A 24,702-nucleotide genomic window follows, 5' to 3' on the forward strand; every position below is an offset into this window, starting at 1 on the left:
GTGATCTCTCTGTCAAATAAATAAATAAAATCTTTAAAAAAAAAAAAAAAAAGATTTTTTTCAAAATACACTGCTTTCAGTATCTTGTTTTAATTTAAAGAATTCCCTTTTAAGATCTAAAAATAAATGAAAGTCGACACCTCTGCATCCCAAACTTTCACCATGTTCCCTATATTTTTAATTCTTGAAAGATCCTGCTACTAATAATAAGCCTTTTGTTTTGGTACTCCTACTTGTAGATATTTTACATGATTCAGCAAAAAAATTTAGGCTCTCTGTTGAAATAATGACATTCTCATCTACAAAAATATGACAACACCCATTCTACTGTTCTGAAAATCTCAAAAACAAATAAAAAGTGAGGCATTTAAACATTCCTGTGAACTAAGTATAAAAATTACTTCCATGCTTTAAGAGGAAGTCAGGCAGTTGCTAGTATTTCTTTCTGACAAACATCTACAGCAGGAAATCAGAAGGATCTGATAAAAGTAAAACTATACAAAAGAAATGAAAGTATCACTTAGGAGAAAGCATGCTAAGAGACTGAGTTGCTAACAATTTTCAAACTATTTAAAGTCTCCAGGTCCAACACCACCTCATTTTCCCCCCTATGATTAAGACTATAATAAACACATTTCATACAGTCCTAACTAGGCGCAAGCTGTTCTTGTCTCCAATAGTGAATACCCTCTTAAAAAGCACATTAGAAAAAATGAAACTTACGAAGTTTTTACCAAGAGAGAAAAAAAAAATGTTCAAACCTCATCCAAGGTATTAAAAAAAAAAAAAAAAAAGCATATATAATAGTACTTCAACCCATACCCAAAGTTCTATCACTTATTTTTTTTTTTTAAAGATTTCATTTATTTATTTGACAGAGAGACAGCAAGAGAGGGTACATAAGCAGGGGGAGTGGGAGAGGGAGAAGCAAGCTTCCCACCAAGCAGGAAGCCTGATGTGGGACTCTTGATCCTAGGACCCTGGGATCATGACCTGAGCCAAAGGCAGACGCTTAACGACTGAGCTACCCAGGCACCCTCTATCACACATTTCTCATCAACAAATTGATGACAGGGATGCCTGGGTGGCTCAATTAAGTGTGCAACTCTTGATTTTTGCTCCAGTTATGATCCCAGGGTAGTGCAACAGAGCACCCCTCCCAGGCTCTTGGAGCCTGCTTAACATTCTCTCTCTCCCTCTGCCCCCACCCTGCTCCCATGCATACTCACTCTCTCTCTCTCTCTTTAAAAAAGGAGGGGGAGGAGGAGAAATCCTAAAGTATATATGCTTAAGGCAGAAGAAAAATGATCCTAGATACAAGATCGGGGCACCTGGGTGGCTCAGTCAGTTAAGTGTCTGCCTTCTGCTCAGGTCATGATCTCAGGGTCCTGAGATTAAGCCTAATGGCAGGCTCCTTGCTCAGCAGGAAGTCTGCCTGTCCCTCTGCCCCTCCCCCCACCTCATACTCTCAAATAAAGAGTCTTAAAAAAAAAAAAAAGATACAAGATCAATGATTCAAATATTACTGAAGAACAAAAAGATTAGTACATATTTGGGTAAAATTACCGAACACTGACTGAATACAGTAAGACTAGTAATATTTTATAGGGTCTTTGAATGTGGTATCAAAATAAAGGACAACAATAACTTATGAGTTGGAAGATGACCAGATGGGAGTTGAAAAATCTACTATGTCCTAATACAGGAAAAGGGGAAAAGCACTGATTAATTTTGTTAAATATATATACTTGCTGTAATTTCTAGACTAATATAGTCTAGATAAACAAAGTATGTTGCTTCCAAACAAAAAGAAAAAACTAAGAAGATTAAAAAGTTTTAAGAGTTAACAATCAAAAAAAGGGACATGACAAAGTATATACAATAAAATGGTAATTATTAAATCTATTTATTTACCACCAATTCAATCATGTAAATGAAATAAATGCTCAAATCAAAAGAAGGCAAATTTTTTTGAACTAAATTTATAGGAGACACTTCTTAAAAAAAAAAAAAAGGATACAGAAGGGTTGAAAATAAAAGGTAAAAAAAGAAACACTATGCAAATACTTACCAAATGAAAGCTAATGCAAAAACAATTTATACCATTAAGCAAAAACACTACTAGACTCAGCCACTGCAACTTCTTGCTAGACACGTCTCCAAGGGCAGGGGAAACAAAGGCAAAAATGAACTATTGGGACTTCATCAAGATAAAAGGCTTTTGCACAGCAAAAGAAACAGCTGACAAAACCGAAAGACAACTGATAGACTGGAAGAAGATATTGGCAAATGTCTTATCAGATAAAGGGCTAGTATCCAAAATCTACAAACTCAACACCCCAAAAAAGATAATCCAATCAAGAAATGGGCAGAAGACATGAAAAGACATTTCTCCAAGGAGGACATACAAATGCCCAACAGACACATGAAAAAAAGCTCAATATCACTCAGCACAATGAGATACCACCTCATACCAGTCAGAATGGCTAAAATTAACAAGTCAGGAAACCAAAAATGTTGGCGAGGATGCAGAGAAAGGGGAACCCTCTTACACTGCTGGTAGGAATGCAAGCTGGTTAAAATGCAAGCCACTCTGAAAAACAGTATGGAGGTTCCTTAAAAAGTTGAAAATAGAGCTATCCTACAACCCAGCAATTGCACTACTGGGTATTTACTCCAAAGATTAAAAATGTAGGGATCCAGGGGTGCCTGGGTGGCTCAGTGGGTTAAGCCGCTGCCTTCGGCTCAGGTCATGATCTCAGGTCCCTGGGATCGAGTCCCGCGTCGGGCTCTCTGCTCAGCAGGGAGCCTGCTTCCCTCTCTCTCCCTCCCTCTCTCTGCCTGCCTCTCCATCTACTTGTGATCTCTCTCTGTCAAATAAATAAATAAAATCTTTAAAAAAAAAAAAAATGTAGGGATCCAAAGGGGCACCTTCACCCCAATGTTTATAGCAGCAATGCCCACAATAGGACAATAGCCAAACTATGGAAAGAGCCCAACAGATAAAGATGTGGTGTTTATGTGTGTGTGTGGATACTACTCAGCCATCAGAAAATCTGAAAACTTGCCATTTGCAATGACAGGGATGAAACTAGAGGATATTATGCAAGTTAAATAAGTCACTAAGAGGGGCACCTCGGTGGCTCAGTGCGTTAGGGCCTCTGCCTTCAGCTCAGGTCATGATGCCAGGGTCCTGGGATCGAGCCCTCCATCGGGCTCTCTGCTCTGCAGGGAGCCTGCTTCCTCCTCTCTCTCTGCCTGCCTCTCTGCCTAGTTGTGATTTCTCTCTGTCAAATAAATATTTTTTTAAAAAAGTCACTCAGAGAAAGACAATCATCATATGATCTCACTTATATGTGGAATTTAAGAAACAAAACAGAGGATCATAGGGGAGGAGAGGAAAAAATACAAGAAGATGAAGTCACAGAGGGAGACAAACCACAAGAGCCTCTTAACTCTAGGAAACAAACTGAGGGTTGTTGGAGGGGAGGGGGCTAACGGGATGATGGACATTAGGGTGGGCACGTGATGTAATGAGCACTGGGTATTATATGAATCGCTGACCTCTATTTTTTAAACTAATGTTAATTAATTAAATTTAAAACAAAAAAATTAAAAAACACTACCAGAGATAAGACACATTTCATAAATGAGAAAAAATTTAATTCAAAATTAAAGAATTTAAATTGTGTATATATCTAGACACATGGCTTCAAAATTTATAAAGCAAAATTGCACAAACCCCTAAGAGATGGGCAATTCCAAAATCACAGTGGAAAGAGTTAATATATTTTTCTTAGTACCTAAGAGAATCTGACAGAAAATATCACTATTGGTAAAGAAAACTTGTGGAACATGGTTGGCAAACTGAACCAATTAGGCATATACAGAAAACCATCCCAATAAATAAAGAATTCAGATTCTGTCCAAGTATGTATGATATGTTTATAGAAATTAAACAAACTAGACTGTACAGTAAATCTCATCAAATTTCAAAGAACCAGAATTCTATTGAATATGTAATCTGACCACCATGCATTCATGCTAGAAATAAGTTAACAACAATTAACAAAAAAAAAAAAAAAAGAAAGAAAGAAAGAAATCTGGAATTTGGATATTTAATTTGGAAATTAAAAACAAAACTACAAAAGAGCCATATTATTTCATAATGAAATTGTTGAACTGGACAAAAATGAAAATACTTCATAGCACAACTAGAAAATAAGTAGAGGGGAATTTGTATCCTTAAATGTATATATGGGAAAATAACAAGTCTGGAAATTAATATGCCAAGCATCCATCTTAGTTACAAAAAGACAGCAACTTAGTTCCAAAGAGAGAAAGAAGACAACTAGAGTAACAGTCGAAGACATTATAAATAACAGAAAGAATCAACAAACCAGAAATTAGTTTCCTCAAAAGACCAATAAACTTAATAAATTTCTGGTGACAGTGATAGTGATGGGGGCGGGGGGAGAATTCATAAATGAGAAATAGAAGGAGTGAAAAGAGATATTTTAAGAAATCCTGAAAACATTAAACAAGGGGATATCAGGTATATTTTCATTCCCACAAGGTTGAAATTTTAAGTGAAACTGACAAATTGCTCAAAAAAAGGATCTTGTTAAAAACTGAACCAACCAAACAACCCTGCATAGTCTTACAACATTTAAATCAGTTGAACTGATAGACAAAAATACTTCCCCAAGCAATTTCCAAGCACAGATAGCATAATGACAAATTCTACCAAGCATATGAGAAAGAATTCAAATCTTACACATACAGATTATAGAAAGAAAAGGCTAACCCTTCAACACATCATGTGAGATTAGTGTAAGAAGGATACTAAACCTGAAGACAAAGGTAAGATAAAGAAAAATTACAAGGCCAATCTTATGAATGAAAATATAGTTGGAAGAATTCTAACAAAACGTAAGTCCACCTAAATCCAAAATAGACCAAAAAAATAAAGAGAAAGATAGATTCATCTGAGAAATGCAAAGTTAAGTATATCTGAATTTTAACATTAGAAAATCAATCACTATGATTTCACGTATTAATAGAACTTAGGAGGAAAAAATGGTATCACAAGAGATAGAGAAAAAGTGGTAAAATTCAATGCCCAATTATAACATAAACTCTTAGCAACCGAGTAACCTAATACAGGATCTCCAAAACCCCAGATCAAACAACATACTTCACAATGAAATGTTGAAAGCATCTGTTTTGAGATCATGAACTATATAGGGATATCCACTATCATTATGTCATCTCACCCTTGTACTAAATATCCTGGCCAAAAGATTAAGCACAAGAGAAGAAAATAAGGCATAGGGCTGATCATTATGCATGCGTATTGTAAACTGAACAGAAATGAAAAACACAGCAAGATTTGTGCTACACAGCTAGCAGTGTTTAAGTCACCAACTAGACCTAACACTTACTGCCCACCTGCTTGTACTCACTAACCTTTGTCTTAACATTTTTCCGTAAGCTATTCTTTTCTGTTTAGCTCTTAACTGAGGTAAATGAAACCGGAAAGCACCCCTGAGGTGATGGAGACTGCCCTGACAAGACCTCCTGCAAGCCCAGACCACCGAAACCTTTTGAGCTAAACCCTGAACCTGCACCTGCACAGGAGCATGGAGTGACCTCTGGAATGAACAACATCTACCTTTACCTCATTATAATACTAAAATCTCCAACCAAGGAGGAGCCTCAGCTTCATTCACATACATACAATGTATGTGTAGGCATGTTTCCTTAAGGCATGTGCGTGATCTTATGCTAGCCTCTACATATGATGACAAGGCTTCCCAACCTAAATATTCATCCTAACCCTAAACAAAAGGAACCCATTCACTCTCTACCAGGGAGTCACAGCTCTGAAAGCCATTTCCTGTGATCTCCTTTGCTGCAAATAAAAGTTTTCTTTGTGCAACAACTCAACCTGGTGCAGTTTCTGACTCACCAAGGAGTGAACTCATGTTGGCTCAGTTACAGTTCAAGGGTAACTCTTTAGCACCAAAAGCTTTGTTAGTTAAGAAGGATCTCAAATTAATGGCCTCAGCTTTCATTTTTAAGAAACTAGAAAAAGAAGAGCATATTAAAACTGAACTATGGGGGCGCCTGGGTGGCCCAGTGGGTTAAGCTGCTGCCTTCGGCTCAGGTCATGATCTCAGGGTCCTGGGATCGAGCCCCGCATCGGGCTCTCTGCTCAGCAGGGAGCCTGCTTCCTCCTCTCTCTCTGCCTGCCTCTCTGCCTGCTTGTGATCTCTCTCTGTCAAATAAATAAAATAAAATCTTTAAAAAAAAAAAAAACCTGAACTATGTAGAAAAAAGGGAATAATAAAGGTAGAAATCAATGAAATGGGAGAAAAAGAAACAGAAAGACAAAGAAACCATCACCAATATCAAGAGTAAGATATGACATAAAGATGTCATAAAGATATAAACAACTTTATGCCAATAAATTCACCAATTTAGATGAAATGGGAATATTCCTTATAAGACACAAACTACCAATGCTCACTCAAGAAGATATACAGAATATGAACAGCCCTGTTGCCATTAACAATATTAAATATGCAGTTAAAAACATTGCCACAAAGATAACTCCAATAAGACTTGAGATCTAACTTAAAAAATGAAGAATGCTGAGAGGGAAACAGGCCTGCCACATAATTAACCACCACCACGTAAACCATGGAGTGAGAAGAAATTATAAAAGAGATGAAAGAGAGAAAGGGAGAAAGGATGAGGGAAAGTGGGAAGGAGACAAAGACCTCCAGTTGAAACTTTAGGACCATCTTATTAAACTTTATCCCTTCTTTATCTCATAAAAGCAAACTGTAATTTAAAGAGGAAATAAGATAAACACTGCAAAGGGAAGTTAGGTTTTCTTTGATTATTTCCTGTTCCTAGGTGATTACTTCTGTCCATCATCACTGGATTCTACTTTTTCCTCAGGCACTGTTAGAGAGAAAGTAGCAATAATTGGTCCGGGGGTACTGGACCTGCAATGAAATTAACTATAAATGTAGGGGTGTTTCTAACAAATAGTAAGTCTATTAGAAACACTTTCTCTCAAATATCTCAAATACTCATATTTAAAGAACATACTAAGATACACTAAATGTAAGCTCTTGTTTCCTCCATTTTAAGATGCTTTTGATTCCCTAGGCTTTCCTATTTAGCAAACAGGAACTTCTTGCCCTTCTCTGCTATGTTTTTAGTGGAGCAGAAGCCACAAAACTCTGCAGTGTTTACTTCCTTATTTGTCCAACAAATCATCATCAGTGAAGTCAGCAGCAAACTGAACAACCCTGGAAGGAATGTTTATTAACTAAACACTGTTCCAAGGCAACTGAGGAGTACAAAAAAATATGTCTTGGTTCTAACTCAGGAAGAATAGCTACCAATTTTCCCTCAAACTTGAGCCCTTCCTAGAGCCAGAAAGGTAAATTAAGCCCCTATGGTATCAAAGCTGCACACAATCTTAACAGTTTCTCTTAAATGAGTATATTGATAAAGACACAGTTTTTAAATGTAACTGTTTCTAGCTTAGTGATAGCATAGAGTTGCCAGAGGTTTTTGCTGTTCTCACTGAGATCTACCTTAACAAATATTACACGCCTTAAGATAAAGATTTGAAGCAAAACTAACAAATCAAGAAAGTATTTGTGACTTCTTCATCTTTAGGTTACAAAAATATAGAATTCATTCTTAGAAATGGCATACATTTAGATTTATACTTTCATTGGTGGTATTTTAATGGCTTGGGAAGATATTAATAATCATATATATTTATTTATACTCCAAAGTTTACTCTATTTCAAACATAATAATCATTTATTTGTAAGTATCATTACCAATTAAATAAGCAGTAACAATGTACAAGGCTGAGAAGCAGGTTTGTTACTACAAAGCAATGGAGCCAGAAGCAATTCATTTTAAGTTAACTTAAAATTTATAAACTCAAGGAAGGGAGCACTGGGTTCCATTTTCTTCAGTTATAAAATATCCAACCTATCTGATAAATGAGCACATAATAATAATGGATGGTAACAGGGATAAGATTAAAATACATGAAAGCAGAGATTAGAGAAAGTCTATTGTCCTCTCTTCCTAGCAAAAAAAAAAAAAATGACCAAACTCCATTCCACAAGTTTTATACTGAGCACTCAGCTGTTTTCACTCACAACGCTTCTAATACCAAATGTGTGGGTTTTTTTCCACACCAGCTATTTTTCCAATTTTCTGACACCAACTGGGTATCCAACAATTCAATTCTGACACTATCTACCTGAAGTTTCCATCAGATCCCTGTAAGTTAAAGGGTTCAGTCCCACGAGACTATCCTCACTTCAGATGCCAACCCCGACTCCCAGGCCTATACTTCTTATTTATTACCTACAAATCTGGGGTTCCCACAACTCCCCCTCAGGTTTAGCAACTCATCAGATTGAGTGGGGGGGTGGTATGTGTATGTGTGTGGGTGTGCTTTCTACCTCTTTAGGTACCTCAATGTTTAGGGCCTTTTTCTTTTCTTTTCTCTTTTCTATTTCGAGTCTCTACTACGTAGGCATAGCTGATTAAAACACTGGTCCCTGGTGATCAGCCTCCATCTCTGACCCCTGTCCCTTCCCTGGCTGGGTGGTGGAGCTGAAAGTTTCAGCCCTCTACACACAGGGTTTGATCTTTCTGGAAATCTGAAGCGATCTAGGGCTCCCAGCCACCTCTCATCTCAGCATACAAAAAAACACTCTTGTCCCTCCACCAAATTCCAAGAGTTTTAGGAGACAAAGACCAAATATTTATTCAAAAACAATTTTTTAAAGATTTATATACATTTTTTAGAGAGAGGGAGAAAGAGCAAGCACACACGAGCAGGGGTTCCCCACTGAGCAGGGAGCCCAAAGAGGGACTTGATCCCAGGATCCTGGGATCATGACCCAAGCCAAAGGCAGACACTTAACCAACTGAGCCACCCAGCCACCCTATTAAAAAAAATTTTTTTTAAGATTTATTTGAGAGAGTACACACCCACACACACACACCCATACACGTGTGAGTGGCGCAAGGGGCAAGAGAGGAAGAGAATCTTAAGCAAACTCCCTGCTGAGCAGGGAGCCCAAAGCCAGACTCAATCTCAAGACTCTGAGATCATGACCTGAGCTGAAATCAAGAGCTAGATGCTTAACTGACTGAGCCACCCAGGTGCCCCTATGTATTTTTTTCTATTACACCACAGCACCTATTCTGTTGTTTGTCACTGGCAGAGATTATTTTTTAAAAGAATACCATTCTATAAAATAAGAACAGAGACACTTTTTAAAAATTACAAAACATACCAGACCATACCAGACCCTAAATATTCAAATAGATGTCATCCTCCAAAACAATTATCTTTGGAGATTATATCATGTTCTAATATTCACATGTCTTTCAAAACCAGATTATAAACCATTCAAGAAAATTACCAATTATGTAGCATCCGTATCACACAGATGTTTCCAGTATAAATACCCTCATTCATTATAACTTTCTACTAATAACATTTTTTAACATATCCAACTACCCATTATGCCAAATTATGCCCTTAAAAATGGTAATTTTCTATCAATAAAAATACATAAAGGAATAGGCCTCCAAAGTGGAAGGCAACATTTAAAGCCTTTTTGTAACATTGCTTAGTGCTAGTCAGTGTTAGCGTTCATAGAAGCAAATGTGTGCTTCCATGGTATCCCAAGATGGTAATTTAGATTTAGATATAGTGAGTTCAAATATGTTTCTTTTTTTTTTTAAGTATCATTATGGACCTATCTTACATAAAAGAAGCACATAATTCAATAAGCTAAAATCTTTATAGAGTAAAAAAAGGGGAAAAGTAAACTAATAATTGGCATAAGATTATATTCTTTTCAAAAAACTGTTTCTGTATACACTTGAAATCACCTTAAAAAAACAAAGTTTACATGTTTATAACATACCATTTACAGCTTTTTCAATCAATTCTTCACAAGCATCAAAATCACCCTTTAACACCAGTTTATCATGTAGATCTGTTAACATGGGATGTTCTAGGGCAATCTTGGTTTTTTTTTGTAGCGATTCAAAGGCCTCTGTATAGTTGTGTTGTCTGAAGTGTTTTAGACAAAGGCGAATAGCTTCCTGTTCACGGTACTACTGGAACACAAGAGAAAGTATGAAAAGAAGAGATTTGCTTAGTTATTACTGTAGGCAACAAGAGACAACTAAAGTGAGCATTTACTATGTGCTAAGCATTATACTATACATTATTATTATTATTCATTATACTATTCATTATACTATTCGTTATTATTTCCTTTGAAAGGCAAAGATAAAGCTTAGTCAACTGTAATAACTTGCCAAAAGTCACAAAAGTATATAGCAGAAAGATATAAAAGACATGAAGATACACAGATATACATATCTATATACCCAGAGGTATTAGTTCATGAAGATGAAAGATATAAAAAGATGAAACCAAACCTAATTCTAGAGCCTGAACTTAAAAAAAAAAAAAAAAGCAGAGTAACTTTATCAAAGACCACTTAAGATTGCAAAGATTGTAACTTCCATGGCATTTACTCATCAGATTACAATGTTGGTACTGAATGCACAGAAACCATTAAATAACATATATAAGTTATATTATGCTTTTTGTTCTTGGTTCTTAGTTGAAGTTACTATATGAAAAGCAAATATTATCAAGTGTTTTATGTATTTCAAAAACCACAGAGTTTATGCCTCAAATTGATCAGAAGACAACTACCTAAATTTTGTATTTTTTTCTAAGCCTGGGCTACCTCATCTCTTACATGGCTATAAAGCAAAAATCTCAATTAACTAGAATCCAAAAAGAAGAATGCTCAATGTACTAACTCTCCCCTATTAGGATGAATGCCAAAAATACGAGCTTAGACAAAAACTTAAGTTTTCTATCAGGTTGCATATAGATATACAATAGGAGAAAATTTATGAAATAATAGTATTTCAACACTTTAAAAAAAAGACGGAAACTCAAGGAGGTGAAGACTTTAATTGCTAGAGGTTCATAATAAATGCAGTAAACTTAAAAAGTGAGTAAGACTGAACAATTTTATGTTCTCAAATATAATCTCTCCACAGTGTTGCAACTTCCTACAATATCAAGAGATTGGTGTGAGTGTAGTAAAATACACACACACATATCATAGGCTAAAGGGAAAACTGTACTCAAAAATCAGAGAAAAAAAGAACCAATAGAATTTAGAAGATGCTAAGTATATACAACTATGTGCATAACACTGTAAAGGTGATTTTTAACATTTAAAAATATCATCTCTACCCTGAAAGATCTTACAGTATTACAGGAAATCCAAGAATATATGAAAAATACAGAAAATACTAAAATTCAGCCTCTATTTTAAGTTGAATATAATCAAATGCCAAAAACAAATTAGTCAGAGTTCCTCAATTAAACTAACCAGAAAAGAGCTGAAATTCCATATGAAAAACCTTATTAGAAAGAATTTACAGTGCTTCCCAATCTCCTATGAGTAGATCAGTTCACCCCTACTCACAAATAAAAGTAACAGGAAGTAGTGAAGAGAGTAAAGCTTTATCTCCTTGACAAGAAAGAGTGAGCCCCCCATTTAAAAAAAAAAAAAAAAAAAACAATTAAAGAAAAAAAAAAAAACAAAAAAAGCAAAAAAAAAAAAATGAACCCCCCATAAAAAAAAAAAAAAAAAAAAAAGCTATGAGAGTCAAATAAATATACATCAAAAGCAAAAATCAAAGCACAAAAGGTATGCAAAAAACCCACAAGACCTATTTCTCAATAACTTAAACTGACATTTTCCAAGCTGTATCTACTGTATAAAATGATCTATGAACAAAATTGTTAAATATAATTTTTATACTTCCTATAAACACAAGATCATAATATTTACAGAAGCTATTTCAAATTATTTAAAGGAAAAGCAAATATTCCTATTTTAGTCAATAAACACAATCGAGTAATGTGTTATAAAAGCAGTCCCCACTAAAAACTGTGTTTAAAAATTTCTATCAATATAGGTTGAAAACAAAATTCAGGATCAGATAGGTTTAATAATATATATAAATGGCAGACTCTGGAACTAGACTGCCTGAGTTTATATGCTGCCTTAGGCACTTTACAATTGTGAACTGTGTGGACTTGAGCAAGATACTCAAACTCTTCATGCTCCATTTCATCATCTATAAAAGATGGCTAATAACTGTACCTATCTCACAGAATGGTAATGATTAAATAAGTTATAAAGACTGCTTAGCAGCTGGCAGAATATAAATAATAAATGTTAGTTAATTAATCATTATAGTTATTATTATTCTCAGTATTTTAAATTATTCTAAATGAAGACAAAAGCTTGACACATTTCTCCCCTTATAGACATCAGAAACATAAAATCAGGATTTTAAAATACAGTCCTACCTTGCTATACCAGTTGAGACAGGGTTGTACTACGTCGGGATCATCAATGCCACTAAGTTCAACATACCAGATGCTAAAGTTAAAGCTGGGTCCCCAGGATAAGAGTGGAACTTTGTGAAGAAAAGAAAGAAAGAAAGAAAGAAAGAGAAAGGAAGAAAGAGAAAAAAATTAACATAGTTCAAATAAAACTTTAGCAGATTAAAATCACTATTCATGCCCATTAAATTCATTCAACAAATTTTCAGAATATTTTTTTAAAGGCTAACACTGTATTATTAGGTGCTGGGGCTACAGTAAAAAAAGAAAATATGATCCATGCCATCAAGTGGTTTAATTAATTTATTAAAAAAGATTTTACTTATTTGACAGAGAGAGACACAGCGAGAGAGGGAACATAGGCAGGGGGAGTGGAAAAGGGAGAAGCAGGCCTCCTGAGGAGCAGGGAGCCCTACTTGGGGCTCAATCCCAGGACCCTGGGATCATGTCCCAAGCCAAAGGCAGACGCTTAACAATTGAGCCACAGGGTTTAGTTTACAAAAACACTACAAAATAAATTCAAAGTGCTCATTTACCTACCTCTCTAAAAACAGGACCAGAGCTAGATTATTTATTTAGCAGTCAAATTTTATCAAACCCACAAGAAACAAATCATTACTATGTAAATTAAACTGTATCAGAGCACAAAAGATTAAAGTTCAATTCTTAACAAGTGGTATAACCCTGAAAACAAAATCAGAAGAAAAATAATTTAAGGCTGATCTCAGCTATAAGTATATATTCAAAAAATTTTTGAACTTGCAAAAAAATTCTACCAGGTTTTCACTGTAATCAAATATAGAATCCATTCCAGGAATGGAAGGATGATTCAATAATAGAAGCCATATTAGTGTAATTCACCATGTTAACTAAGTAAAAGAAAATGTGTCTGATAACCTCAACTCGTGTTTACAATAAATTAATAAAATTTATTTTCTACTCATTAGAAAAAAAAAAAAAAAACCCTCTCGGGGTGCCTGGGTGGTTCAGTGGGTTAAGCCTCTGACTTCGGCTGGGATATCTCAGGGTCCTGGGATCGAGTTCTGAGTGGGCTCTCTGCTCTACAGGGAGCCTGTTTCCCCCCTCTGTCTGCCTGCCTCTCTGCCTACTTGTGATATCTCTCTGTCAAATAAATAAAATCTTAAAAAAAAAAAAAAAAAAAAAGGGCGCCTGGGTGGCTCAGTGGGTTAAAGCCTCTGCCTTTGGCTCAGGTCATGATCTCAGGGACCTGGGATAGAGCCCGACATCGGGCTCTCCGCTCAGCAGGGAGCCTGCTTCCTCCTCTCTCTCTTTGCCTGCCTCTCCATCTACTTGTGATCTCTATCAATCAAATAAATAAATAAAATCTTTAAAAAAAAAAAAAAAAAGAAAGAAATAGAAGACAAAAGAAAACTACCTTACCTAAATTTTTTGTTAAATACCAAAGACCTCAAAAACTAAACCTAATCGAGAAACATTAAATATTACAGCTCAAGTCCGGAACAGGACAAAGAATCCCAATTATCTCTATTATTCAACACTAACTATATGGGAGATCTTAGCCAATGCAATATGAAGGGGAAAAAAACCAAATTAAGAAAAAACAGTATCGCGTGAACATGATATAGCTATCTTCATAAGAAATTCAAGAGATTCAACTGAAAAACTTAAGATTGTATTCAAGGTAAACATAAAAATCAGTCTTCCCTTTTCTTGTAATAACCAACTAGAAAATTTAATGAAAAGTCCCCTTTAAAATGGTCACAAGAGGACGCCAGGTGGCTCGGCTGGTTAAGCGACTGTCTGCAGCTCAGGGCTCAGGTCCTGATCCAGGGATACTGCAATGGAGTCCGGCATCGGCTCTCCCTGCTCTGTGTAGAGTCTGCTTTTCCCTCTCCCTCTGCCTGTCACTCCCCTTGCTTGGGCTCTCTTTCTTTCTCTGTCAAATAAATAAATAAAATCTTTAAAATAAAATAAAATACCCATAATTCATTAGGAGTATTATAAATTTGTTCGAACAAAAACCTAGGTGGTAAAAATATTCGATGTGTGCATTTAAATAAATATTGCTCTTAGGCTATGCAATAAAAATAAATAAATAAATAAATAAATTAAATTAAATAAAATGGCCCTCTCCCTCTGTCCCTGCTTGTATTCCCTCTCTCACTGTCTCTCTGTCAAACAAATAAAATAAAATCTTTTAAAAAATAAAATAAAATAGTCACAAGAGCTTACAACATCTCAGGATAAACTTTAATACAGGTAGAATCTATTGAAGTTAATAGAAAATGTTACTTAAGAATTGAATAAATGAGAGGCCATACAATATTCTTAAATGGGAAAACTCAATGTTGTAAACATGCCAGTTCTCCTCAAATTAATTGTAAATTTAATGTAATCTCAATCAAAGTCTCAGTGGTATATATCCAATTTTTTCTTTTTTATAAAAGATTTTATTTTTTAAGTAATCTCTACATCCAGCATGGGGCTCAAACTTACAACCCCAAGATCAAGAGTCACATCCTCTACCAAATGAACCAGCCAGGTATCCCATATCCATTTTTCTTCTTACATGTAATTGAACAAGCTGATTTTTTTAAAAAGTACAAAAAAATAAAAAACAAAAAAAATTTAAAAAGTCAGTAACACAAGAATATCCGAAAGAAAATAAATATACAGTAATTATAAGTTTGGTATTCATAAGAGAAAAGAAAGGTAAATTACTGAAGCAGAAGAGTGAATCTAAAAATCTAAGGTTGAGAAGAGTTTACAGTAGGATGAAGATAACAATTCACATCTGTAATGACAGAAGAGAGTACAGGTTTTTAACATATGATCCACTGCCTCTTAGGGATCCCTGCAACATTTTCAGGAGGTCCCAAGTGGTCAAAATCATTTTTTCTAGTAAGACTAGGACTTTATCAACCCCTTCCCCCTTTTAAACTGTACTGACCTTTGCAATCATGGTGCAAAAGCAATGGTGAGTAAAACTTCTAGCATCTTAGTAGTACCATGAAAAGTAGTACCATGAAAATGTATCAGTATTTCTTTTCTTTCTTAAGATTTTATTTATTTGACAGAGAGAGAGCGTAAATAGGCTGAGCGGCAAACAGAAGGAGAGGGACAACCAGACTCCCCACCTAGCAGGGAGCCTGATGCAGGACTTGATCCCAGGACCCTGGGATCATGACCTGAGCTGAAGGCAGCTGCTTCACCTACTGAGCCACCCAGGCACCCTAGTATTTCTTAATACAGTAAAGATTAAGTTGTATTCCTTGCCATCATATACTTGGAGTTTAAAAAAAAAAAAAAAAAAGGGCAATTCACTTAAGAATGTCCTTAATGATGCAATAAAAATTTTAATAAATCCTAATCATTAGGTACACATTTTTTTTAACATTCTGTGTGACACAATGGGAAGTACACATAAAGTACTTTTGCTACATACCAAAGCATAATGGTTATCTCAAGGAAAAGAATCTACATAGCTGTTTGAGCTAAAATACATATTTGTCTTCCCCCGCGCAAGACCCCTAACAGGATACAACTTCCTTTTAAAAGAAAAATTGACAGATCACTTATGATTATTTAATGTGGAGTATAGGCCAGATATTTACCTGTCATTTCAAAGAAAACAACAGACAGTAGGTGTTGCCAAGAATAAAATTCAAGGGGCACCTGGGTGGCTCAGTGGGTTAAAGCCTCTGCCTCTGATTCAGGTCATGATCCCGGGGTCCTGGGATCGAGCCCCGCATTGGGCTCTCTGCTCATGGGGAGCCTGCTTCCCCTCTCTCTCTCTGCCTGCCTCTCTGCCTACTTGTGATCTCTGTCTGTCAAATAAATAAATAAATAAACCTTTAAAAAAAAAAGAAAAGAATAAAATTCAAGCTTTCAAGGAAAAATCACAATTTTGGAGAACTGGGGCACTTGGATGGCTCAGTCAGTTGAGTATCTGACTCTCGATTTCAGCTCTGGTCACAATCTCATGGTCTTGGGATTGAGCCCCCTGTTGGGCTCTGTGTTCTACAGGGGATCTGCTTGAGATTCTCTCTCTCCCTTTCCCTCTGCCCCTCCCCACCCTCTCATTAAAAATAAATAAATAAAATCTTTAAAAAATATTTCTCCCCCAGAAAATTGGTATCCAAGGTTGCGAATTTAACTATTTCCAGGCAATTAAGACTTTCCTGTAAGACTGGTAGTGATCTATTAATGAGTATGTTTTTAAAAAATATTACATAATAAAATGTTTCAACATCTGGAAGATCTGCATAACTCAGCCATATTTTCTAAATGAATAATGAATGATGTCAGAAAACCACACATGGATAAAAGTGCAAGACAAGCCAAAGAATTTTTTTTTTAAAGATTTATTTATTTTAGAGACCGAGCACAAGCAAGAGTGGGAGGGACAGAGGGAGAGGGAGAGAGAACCTCAAGCAGACTCTGTGCTGCATGCAGACCCCAACGTAGGCTCGATTCTACCATCCTGAGACCATTACCTGATCTAAAACCAAGAGTTGGACACTCAACCAATTGTGCCACACAGGCGCCCTGCCAATGGATTTTAATATAACGCTAATATGGTTCAGAACGAATACTATAATTACATTTTAGAAACTGACACTTGTCAAGTTTTAAGTATCAAAGCAGAATAGCCACCATACCTGATATCAGACCTGATTTCCAAGTCTGCTGTTCTCTTTTAGCATATCATATTCATGAGGAGCAAAAGTGTTACTAGGTCAAATGATTTTCTATCTGTGTGAGTGAAGACACACACAGGCAGTAGCAACCAGTCATTAGCATATATGACAGACTTCCAGGATGTATAATACGGCTTTTAGTTTACATGTACAAACAACAAAAATTTCAGAAAGTTTTATGAATGAATACTAAATTATCTTAAAAAAATTTTTTTTTATTTATTCGAGAGAGAGTGATTGAGAAAGCAGAAGCTGGGATGGGGTGGGGGGATGCGGTGGGAAAGAGGCAGAAGGAGAAACAGACTCTGGGCTGAGCAGGGAGCCTGATGCAGGGCTCCATCCCAGAACCCTGGGATCATGACTTGAGCCAAAGGCAGACGCTTAACTGACTGAGCCACCCATCACCCCTAACATAGGATTTTAAACCCAAGGCCAAAAGAACATAGTCTCTAAGTATAACCAGACATTAGTTAAAAATTTCAAGTTCCAGGTCCATGTTCAATAAGATTAGAAGGAAAAAGTCCTCCTATTATATCTTATTCAAGTCCCAGTAAAATGTTCACTTTTTAAAAAAAGACTTCATTTGGGGTGCCTGGGTGGCTCAGTGGGTTAAAGCCTCTGCCTTCGGCTCAGGTCATGATCTCAGGGTCCTGGGTTCAAGACCCGGATCAGGCTCTCCACTCAGCAGGGAGCCTGCTTGCCCCTCTCTCTGCCTGCCTCTCTGCCTACTTGTGATCTCTCTCTCTCCGTCAAATAAATAAATAAAAAATCTAAAAAAAAAAAAAGGATTCCATTTATTTATTTGACAGAGAGAGAGAGAGAGAGCACAAGCAGGGGGAGTGGCAGGTAGAGGGAGAGGGAGAAGCAGGCTCCTCGCAGAGCAGGGGGAGCCCCACGTGGGACTCAATCCCAGGACACTGGGATCATGACCTGAGCCGAAGGCAGTTGCTTAACCAGCTGAGCCACACAGGCACTCAAAAATGTTCATTAAAAACTATTTTAGCAACTGTGTTTTTAAGAAAGATTCTGCCTACATACTGGATGGCCCAACAGAAATATTTCTAAAATAATATTAACTGTAATTCTTAAAGCCTTTCAAAGAACAATGTTGAGAGGGAGGTTAATTAGAAAGTCATCTCATAAGAACATCATATATTAAAGATGAACGAAAAGTACAATTAGTTTTTAGCAGATTGAAGGGATATATACAGAATAAGCAGAGTGATGTACACCCACTTCAAATTTTACAAATGATTTCTGTGACATTAATAACTTCAATAATGCAAATAGACATACTATGCATTATACGTCAAATCTAAATGTGAACTGCAGCTCCAGGCACATGTTCTTTGTTTCCCAATGAAAGAGGTCTTTGTTCCCACCTCAAATAAAGATTAAAGACTCTTAATACGAATCCTAAAGCTAAGAGTTTGTATCCTACAGTTCAACTGCCAATTTTCCTCACTGGACAATCAGACACAGGTCTGATCAGGATCAGTGCCTCTCTTTCTTTTTCATAATGACACGTGTAGAAAGTGGTAATTTTTTTTTTAAGATTTTATTTATTTATTTGACAGACAGAGATCACAAGTAGGCAGAGGCATGCAGAGAGAGGAAATGAAGCAGACTCCCTGCTGAGCAGAGAGCCCAACAAGGGGCTTGATCCCAGGAACCTGAGACCATGACCTGAGCTGAAGGCAGAGGCTTTAACCCACTGAGCCACCCAGGCACCCCAAAAGTGGTAATATTTTTATGGCAAATATGGGTATGGGTATGAGGCTGCAGGCTCCTGATACTCTAGGATCGAAGCAGGGTCAACATCTTAACACAACAAAAATGCCTCTGTGGCATATTCAGTGTTCTTTGGCAGTATCACTTAGGAAGCTCTCATCTAAATGGCTAAAACAGGTATTAGAAGATGCTAGGAATTTCAAAGTTCTGAAAGATCCCAAAAATTCAAGACTAAGCACTCCAAAAGGATACATCTATTTTACTACAGAATTAGTGAGTATACAAAACATTTAGCACAGTATCTGGTACACAGTAAGTGATCAATAAATATTAGCTATTATTATGAGTTTATTACTACTATACTAATTTTCCTCTTCGTAGTACATTTTTAAAAATATCAACTTTCCATCGGCCTTCATAAAGGGCCACCATTACGGCATTCCTCCCAGACTTAGTACTCATTCTAGACTTCGAAATACTTCTGAGGATCCAGAATGCACGCCAAATCCAGCCAGAGCTGACGCTTCTCCCTACAGCCCCCACAACCATCCGGTCTGCAAAAATCGAAAAAAATTCCACAGAAATCTAAGTCATTCTAACAATTTATCCCAAGAAGGTAAACAAATATCTGCTAGATCACCAATAAAGAGAGAGCTACACATCACTCAAGTACTTTTTCAGAATGACTTTTTTTAAGAAAACATGGTGATAAACTAAAAATACTAACCTAACATAAAGGCTTTGAGTTTCACATTTTCACATTATATTATTTTCAAAGAAAATGTATCAAAAGAATGTTAAGAAGACTAGAAAGCAAGCATACAGCAGACCACTATTAGTATCTTTTAACAGAGAAGAAATATGAAGTTATCTAAATATTAATATCCTAGATATCAAATGAGTTAATAAATGTCTACAATTATTTGAAAAGCTCCAATTAACATTTTGCCTGAAAACCATAAAACTAACCCAGGGTTAAGTAAAAGACATCATTATGCTCTGTAATTAAAGGCTGACAGAAAGGCTGGAAAGAGGTCCAATTTCTTATCTTTGGGCAGCTGAATGTCTAACTTATCCAGAAGAGATAATTTTATAATTTTTATAATTTTATAATTTTTTAAGGGAAAAACCACACAACTTCCCTAAACAGACATCTACTCATACTTAAAATGAATAATACTAGAAGACTGAGAACTACAGAAGCAGTAGCAGTAGGTAGTTTCCTTCAAAGTAAACCAATGACTATAGGTACTAAGCAAAAAAGCACATAATAGAATAAAAGATTCTGAACATAAAAAGAGAAAGAGAAATTTCACTTTGTGTGATGAAGCAAAACAGGCTGAATAAGTACTTTAAAATTTAATAGAACCTAAATTTATTATAGGAAAATATATGACATCTCACTGCTTCTAGATCTGAAATATGCAAATGCAGAACTATTAAAGCTATGCTAGGGTCTGTAGGAACTGGGTGGTCTGCATACTGAGGAAAGAAGTACTCAGTACAAAAAAAAAGCAACTAAGAGTTAAACTTAGTAAAAAAATTTGCTTGTTCATAAATTCTCATAGGAAAACAGCAAACAGGTTTTTATTTACAATTATTTATTGTAACAATAGAAACCATAGTCTAAAAAGAAGTAAAACACTGGATAGCCCAACTATTTATCAAAGTAGTTTTTCTTCTATAGTAGTCCTTAGTAAGACCTTAGATATTCTTTTTACCCAACAGAACTATTTGAGTCAATGAAATGAACAGGCCATCTCTTGATACGTTGGCAAAAAATGACTACGAAGTACACTGCTTGTTCCAAAAAGAGGACTTTTTCTCCCAAATCAAAATGTGGTATTCTGGCTTTTATTAATATTCTTTGAAGGATCTGATTCACTTTAATTTTAACATAATACTTTCAGCTTAGCAACATAGATGCAGACTGCAAATTGAGTCAAGTCTTCAACTTTTCTACCTTAAAAAAAAAATCCTGAAGAAAAGCAAAATAACCCTAAAAATACTAATGCTGAGGAGGCATTACAATACTGTCTTAAGCTAAAAGACTTGCTAAATAAATACATGCCTTAGGTAGTATTTTTCAAATCTTCCATTGTACCATATTAGTGGGCCACAATAATGGGTTTGACCAACATTTCACTAAAAAAAAAAAAAAAAAAGAAAGAAAGAAAGAAAAGAAAAAGAAAAAACAGAATTGGGGGGAGGGTTAAAAAAAGAAAAACAGAAAATAACCATAATATACTTCCTTAAGGAATTCATCAGTATTTAGTTTAGAATATTAAGCTCTACAATAACTTGATAAACTTTCCATAAAACAAAGCTGAACTAAGTCACTTATCTCATTAAACCTTCTAAGATAACCTTCAAACGAAAAAATATCTGGAAAAGGTTCCACTTGAAGTAACTGTCACTTACAGATTTATAAAGCAGGGAACAGAAAACTTCGGCTGCAAAGGGCCAAATGGTAAACATTTTGTCTCTTGCAACTAGTTTGTGGAGCAAATGCAAGACAGACATTACAACCAGTGAATAATGAGTGTGGCAGTGTTCCCATAAAATCCTATTATAAAAAACAGGAGTTCCAAAGGATTCAGACCACAGGCTGTAATTTCTGACTGATGGTATAAAGAATTTATTTCTGTTTCAGAATGCTAAAAACCTTACCTATTTTAATGAATCGACAAGGGAACATCTGTTCATCAATTTTATGCTTCAAGGTGAATGTTTCTTTGTTATAATCATTCTTTAAGCCACTGTGGAAAAAAAAATAGGCTATCAAATTTGACTTCATAATTTAGTAAACACACTAAAACATAATTCATACTCAGATCTTAAGGTTAAACAAAATACATAACCAAGAAAATGTAAAGGAGTCATCGAAAGGACGCCTGGGAAGCTCAGTTGGTTAAGCATCTGACTTCAGCTCAGGTCATGATCCCAGGGTCCTGGGACTGAGTCCCACATCCAGCTCCTTGCTCAGCGGACAGTCTGCTTCTCCCTCTGCCTGCCTTTCCCCCTGCTTGTGCTTTCTCTGACAAATAAATAATCTTTAAAAAAAAAGGAGGGGGGGTAGTCAAACATGAGAATAATGAGAATATAGGTCAAAACTTGCACATTCACATCAACTGCATTACAACTGTGGTCTAATTATATGAGGGCTAATGAAAAATGTTCAGCGTTAATTACAGGATGTGGCTACAGTGCATGGAAATGTGCGATAGGAACTAGTGTCCTTAGTGTATAACTGAATATAACATCAAATATGTAAGCACTAAGAAAAAAATTAAAAAATAATTCACATTCAATCTGACAACTTAGAGCCAAGTATTAGAGCCTGTGAAACAATTTTTTAAAAATTCCAATTAAGGGGCACCTGGGTGGCTCAGTGGATTACGCCACTGCCTTCGGCTCGGGTCATGATCTCAGGGTCCTGGGATCGAGTCCTGCATCGGGCTCTCTGCTCAGCAGGGTGCCTGCTTCCCTCTCTCTCTCTCTGCCTGCCTCTCCATCTACTTGTGATCTCTCTCTCTCTGTCAAATAAATAAATAAATAAAATCTTTAAAAAAAAAATTCCAATTAAGAGGTTAATAATGTTCTTTTACTCCATTAGTTTAATAGCACCCACTTCATTCTAAATAAAAATAAACCCTTACCACCTCTCTACGTAAACAGCTAGGACTGAAACACAAGCATTTACAGGAATATCAGTTACCTTCAGATTGCCTTATGTCCTAACATACTTTCATGACTTAAATGCAGTATCGATGTAATATTTACTTTTATCAAACACTATGCTAATGGCACATATCATAGCATAAATATATTCTATGGCTATGGCTTTACTTGTCCATGTTACTGACTGTCTGATTTTTCATTATCGAGGGGGCAAATTAACACTTTAATTCCTCATGGTCTAAGTCTTTAAAACTCAAATTTACTAAGCTCCTTCCAAGTGGCAGGTACTGTGGTAGATAGAGTCACATACTTTTTCTCTTTTTAGTCTCCAATTTATACTAATTTCTCAAAATATTGTTTCTGGATTAGGGCAATCGATCTTAATGTTTTGGATAGAGTTTATATATATGTTTTTTAAGATTTTATTTATTTAATTGTCAGAGAGAGAGAGCAAAAACCAGGGAAGCGGCAGGCAGAGGGAGAAGATCGTGATCCCACGATCCCAGGACCGTGGGACCATGACCTGAGCAGAAGGCAGATGCTTAACTGACTGAGCCACCCAGGCCTCCCTAGAGTCTATATTTTTATAGTAAAGATTTTTATTAAAGCTGAAAATATTTCTGAGGTCATTTAAAGTTCAAAAATAAGATTGAGAAATTAGTAGGGAAAAAAAACACCCAAGTTTTATTTTCTTCTTTAGTAACAATATTAAATTGTACCTGATGGTTTCTCCCTTGAAAGAAAGATCAAACCATGCAGATTTAGTCACGAAGAGATAAAATAAGACTCCAGCTTGTTTAGAAGACAACTTTTTCTTCCCCATAATCATAACTCACCTGGACAATAGCTCTGTCATATTTTCTTCATTCATTCCACCAAAGACTTTAAATTTCTTCAAATTGCAGACGTGAGTTTTCTCATATTTCCCAAATGTAATGTTCTGGACTATAGCAGGCCTTTCAAGTTTCAGAATCAGGTACTAAAAAAAGAAACAACCAAATTATATCCTCCTTTGTTTAGAACAAACAAAAAACTTTAAAAGTTAAAACTTTGGAGAGTTAGCTGAAGAATGCATAAGATCCGTCCTATCCATCCTACACTGGTAGACTATGTTTTTAATGCTAAAGAACAGTATGACACAGCCCTTTGTAGGCTGCCATACCACCACCACTTTCCCCCAGCAAACTACATCATCCTGAACTGCAGATGAAGGGGGAGAAAAGGACTAATCAGATAACTTCTAATGAAGGTATGCCATTCAATAAAAGATATAAACAGACTATGAATTACCAAATAAAACAAGATTAGATTACAAAAGCAGCAATCACATATTCTCATCAACTATACTCTTTTTTTTTTTAAGATTTTATTTATTTATTTGAGAGAGAGAGACAGAGTGAGAGCACATGACAGGGGAGGTCAGAGGGAGAAGCAGACTTCCCATGGAGCTGGGAGCCCAATGTGGGACTCGATCTCAGGACTCCAGGATCATGACCTGTGCCGAAGGCAGTCGCTCAACCAACTGAGCCACCCAGGGACCCACAACTACACTCTTGATAGCAAATTCAGTGTTCAAAATTAGTGATAAAATTTTAAACTTAAAAACAAACTTAGAGATTTACTAACCAGCCCTGCCAAGTTTAAAATAAAAAAACCTGAGGATGCCTGGGTGGCTCAATCGTTAAGCGTCTGCCTTTGGCTTGGCTGGGGTCATGATCCTGGGGTCCTGTAATCCACTATGTGTCAGGCTCTCTGCTCAGCAGGAAGCCTACTTTCCCTCTCCCACTTCCCTTGCTTGTGTTCCTGCTCCCTGTCTTTCTCTCTGTCAAATAAATAAAAAAGATCTTAAAAAAAAAAAAAAAAAAAAAACAAAAACCTGGACCTACAATAGATATGTCTAATGCAGCTCAAGATTTCCTGTTACACACTGGATAAAATGGTTGCCAGTTAATTAGGGCACACATTTTACATTATGTAGACTGTATCAGTTATAAAAATCAAAAAGGAAATTTCTACTGGTTGAGTATACGGAGAAAAAGCTATTCAGAAAAATGACTCAGATTTTTGTTGCAGTGGCTTCATGCTAATAAT

At 36.0% G+C, this 24,702-nt stretch overlaps 1 protein-coding gene across 2 annotated transcripts in view; it reads right to left on the minus strand.

Annotated features, from left to right (window-relative positions):
- Positions 1-24,702, minus strand: part of LOC111151948 (muskelin 1) — a 172,662-nt gene that overhangs the window by 89,555 nt on the left and 58,405 nt on the right. Inside the window, exons 3-6 of one of the 2 annotated variants that reach the window (XM_022510190.1) lie at positions 23,448-23,590; positions 21,601-21,689; positions 12,482-12,591; positions 9,993-10,185 (exon numbers count right to left, since the gene is read on the minus strand). In XM_022510190.1, coding sequence (XP_022365898.1) covers positions 9,993-10,185; positions 12,482-12,591; positions 21,601-21,689; positions 23,448-23,590 — 535 coding nt within the window. The remainder of the gene's footprint in view (positions 1-9,992; positions 10,186-12,481; positions 12,592-21,600; positions 21,690-23,447; positions 23,591-24,702) is intronic. The other variant, XM_022510191.1, reaches the window with a different exon arrangement.

The sequence above is a fragment of the Enhydra lutris genome, unplaced genomic scaffold (genome assembly GCF_002288905.1).
Source record: "Enhydra lutris kenyoni isolate GAN:26980312 unplaced genomic scaffold, ASM228890v2 scaffoldscaffold27, whole genome shotgun sequence".
In the NCBI taxonomy this organism is placed as follows: Eukaryota; Metazoa; Chordata; class Mammalia; order Carnivora; family Mustelidae; genus Enhydra; species Enhydra lutris.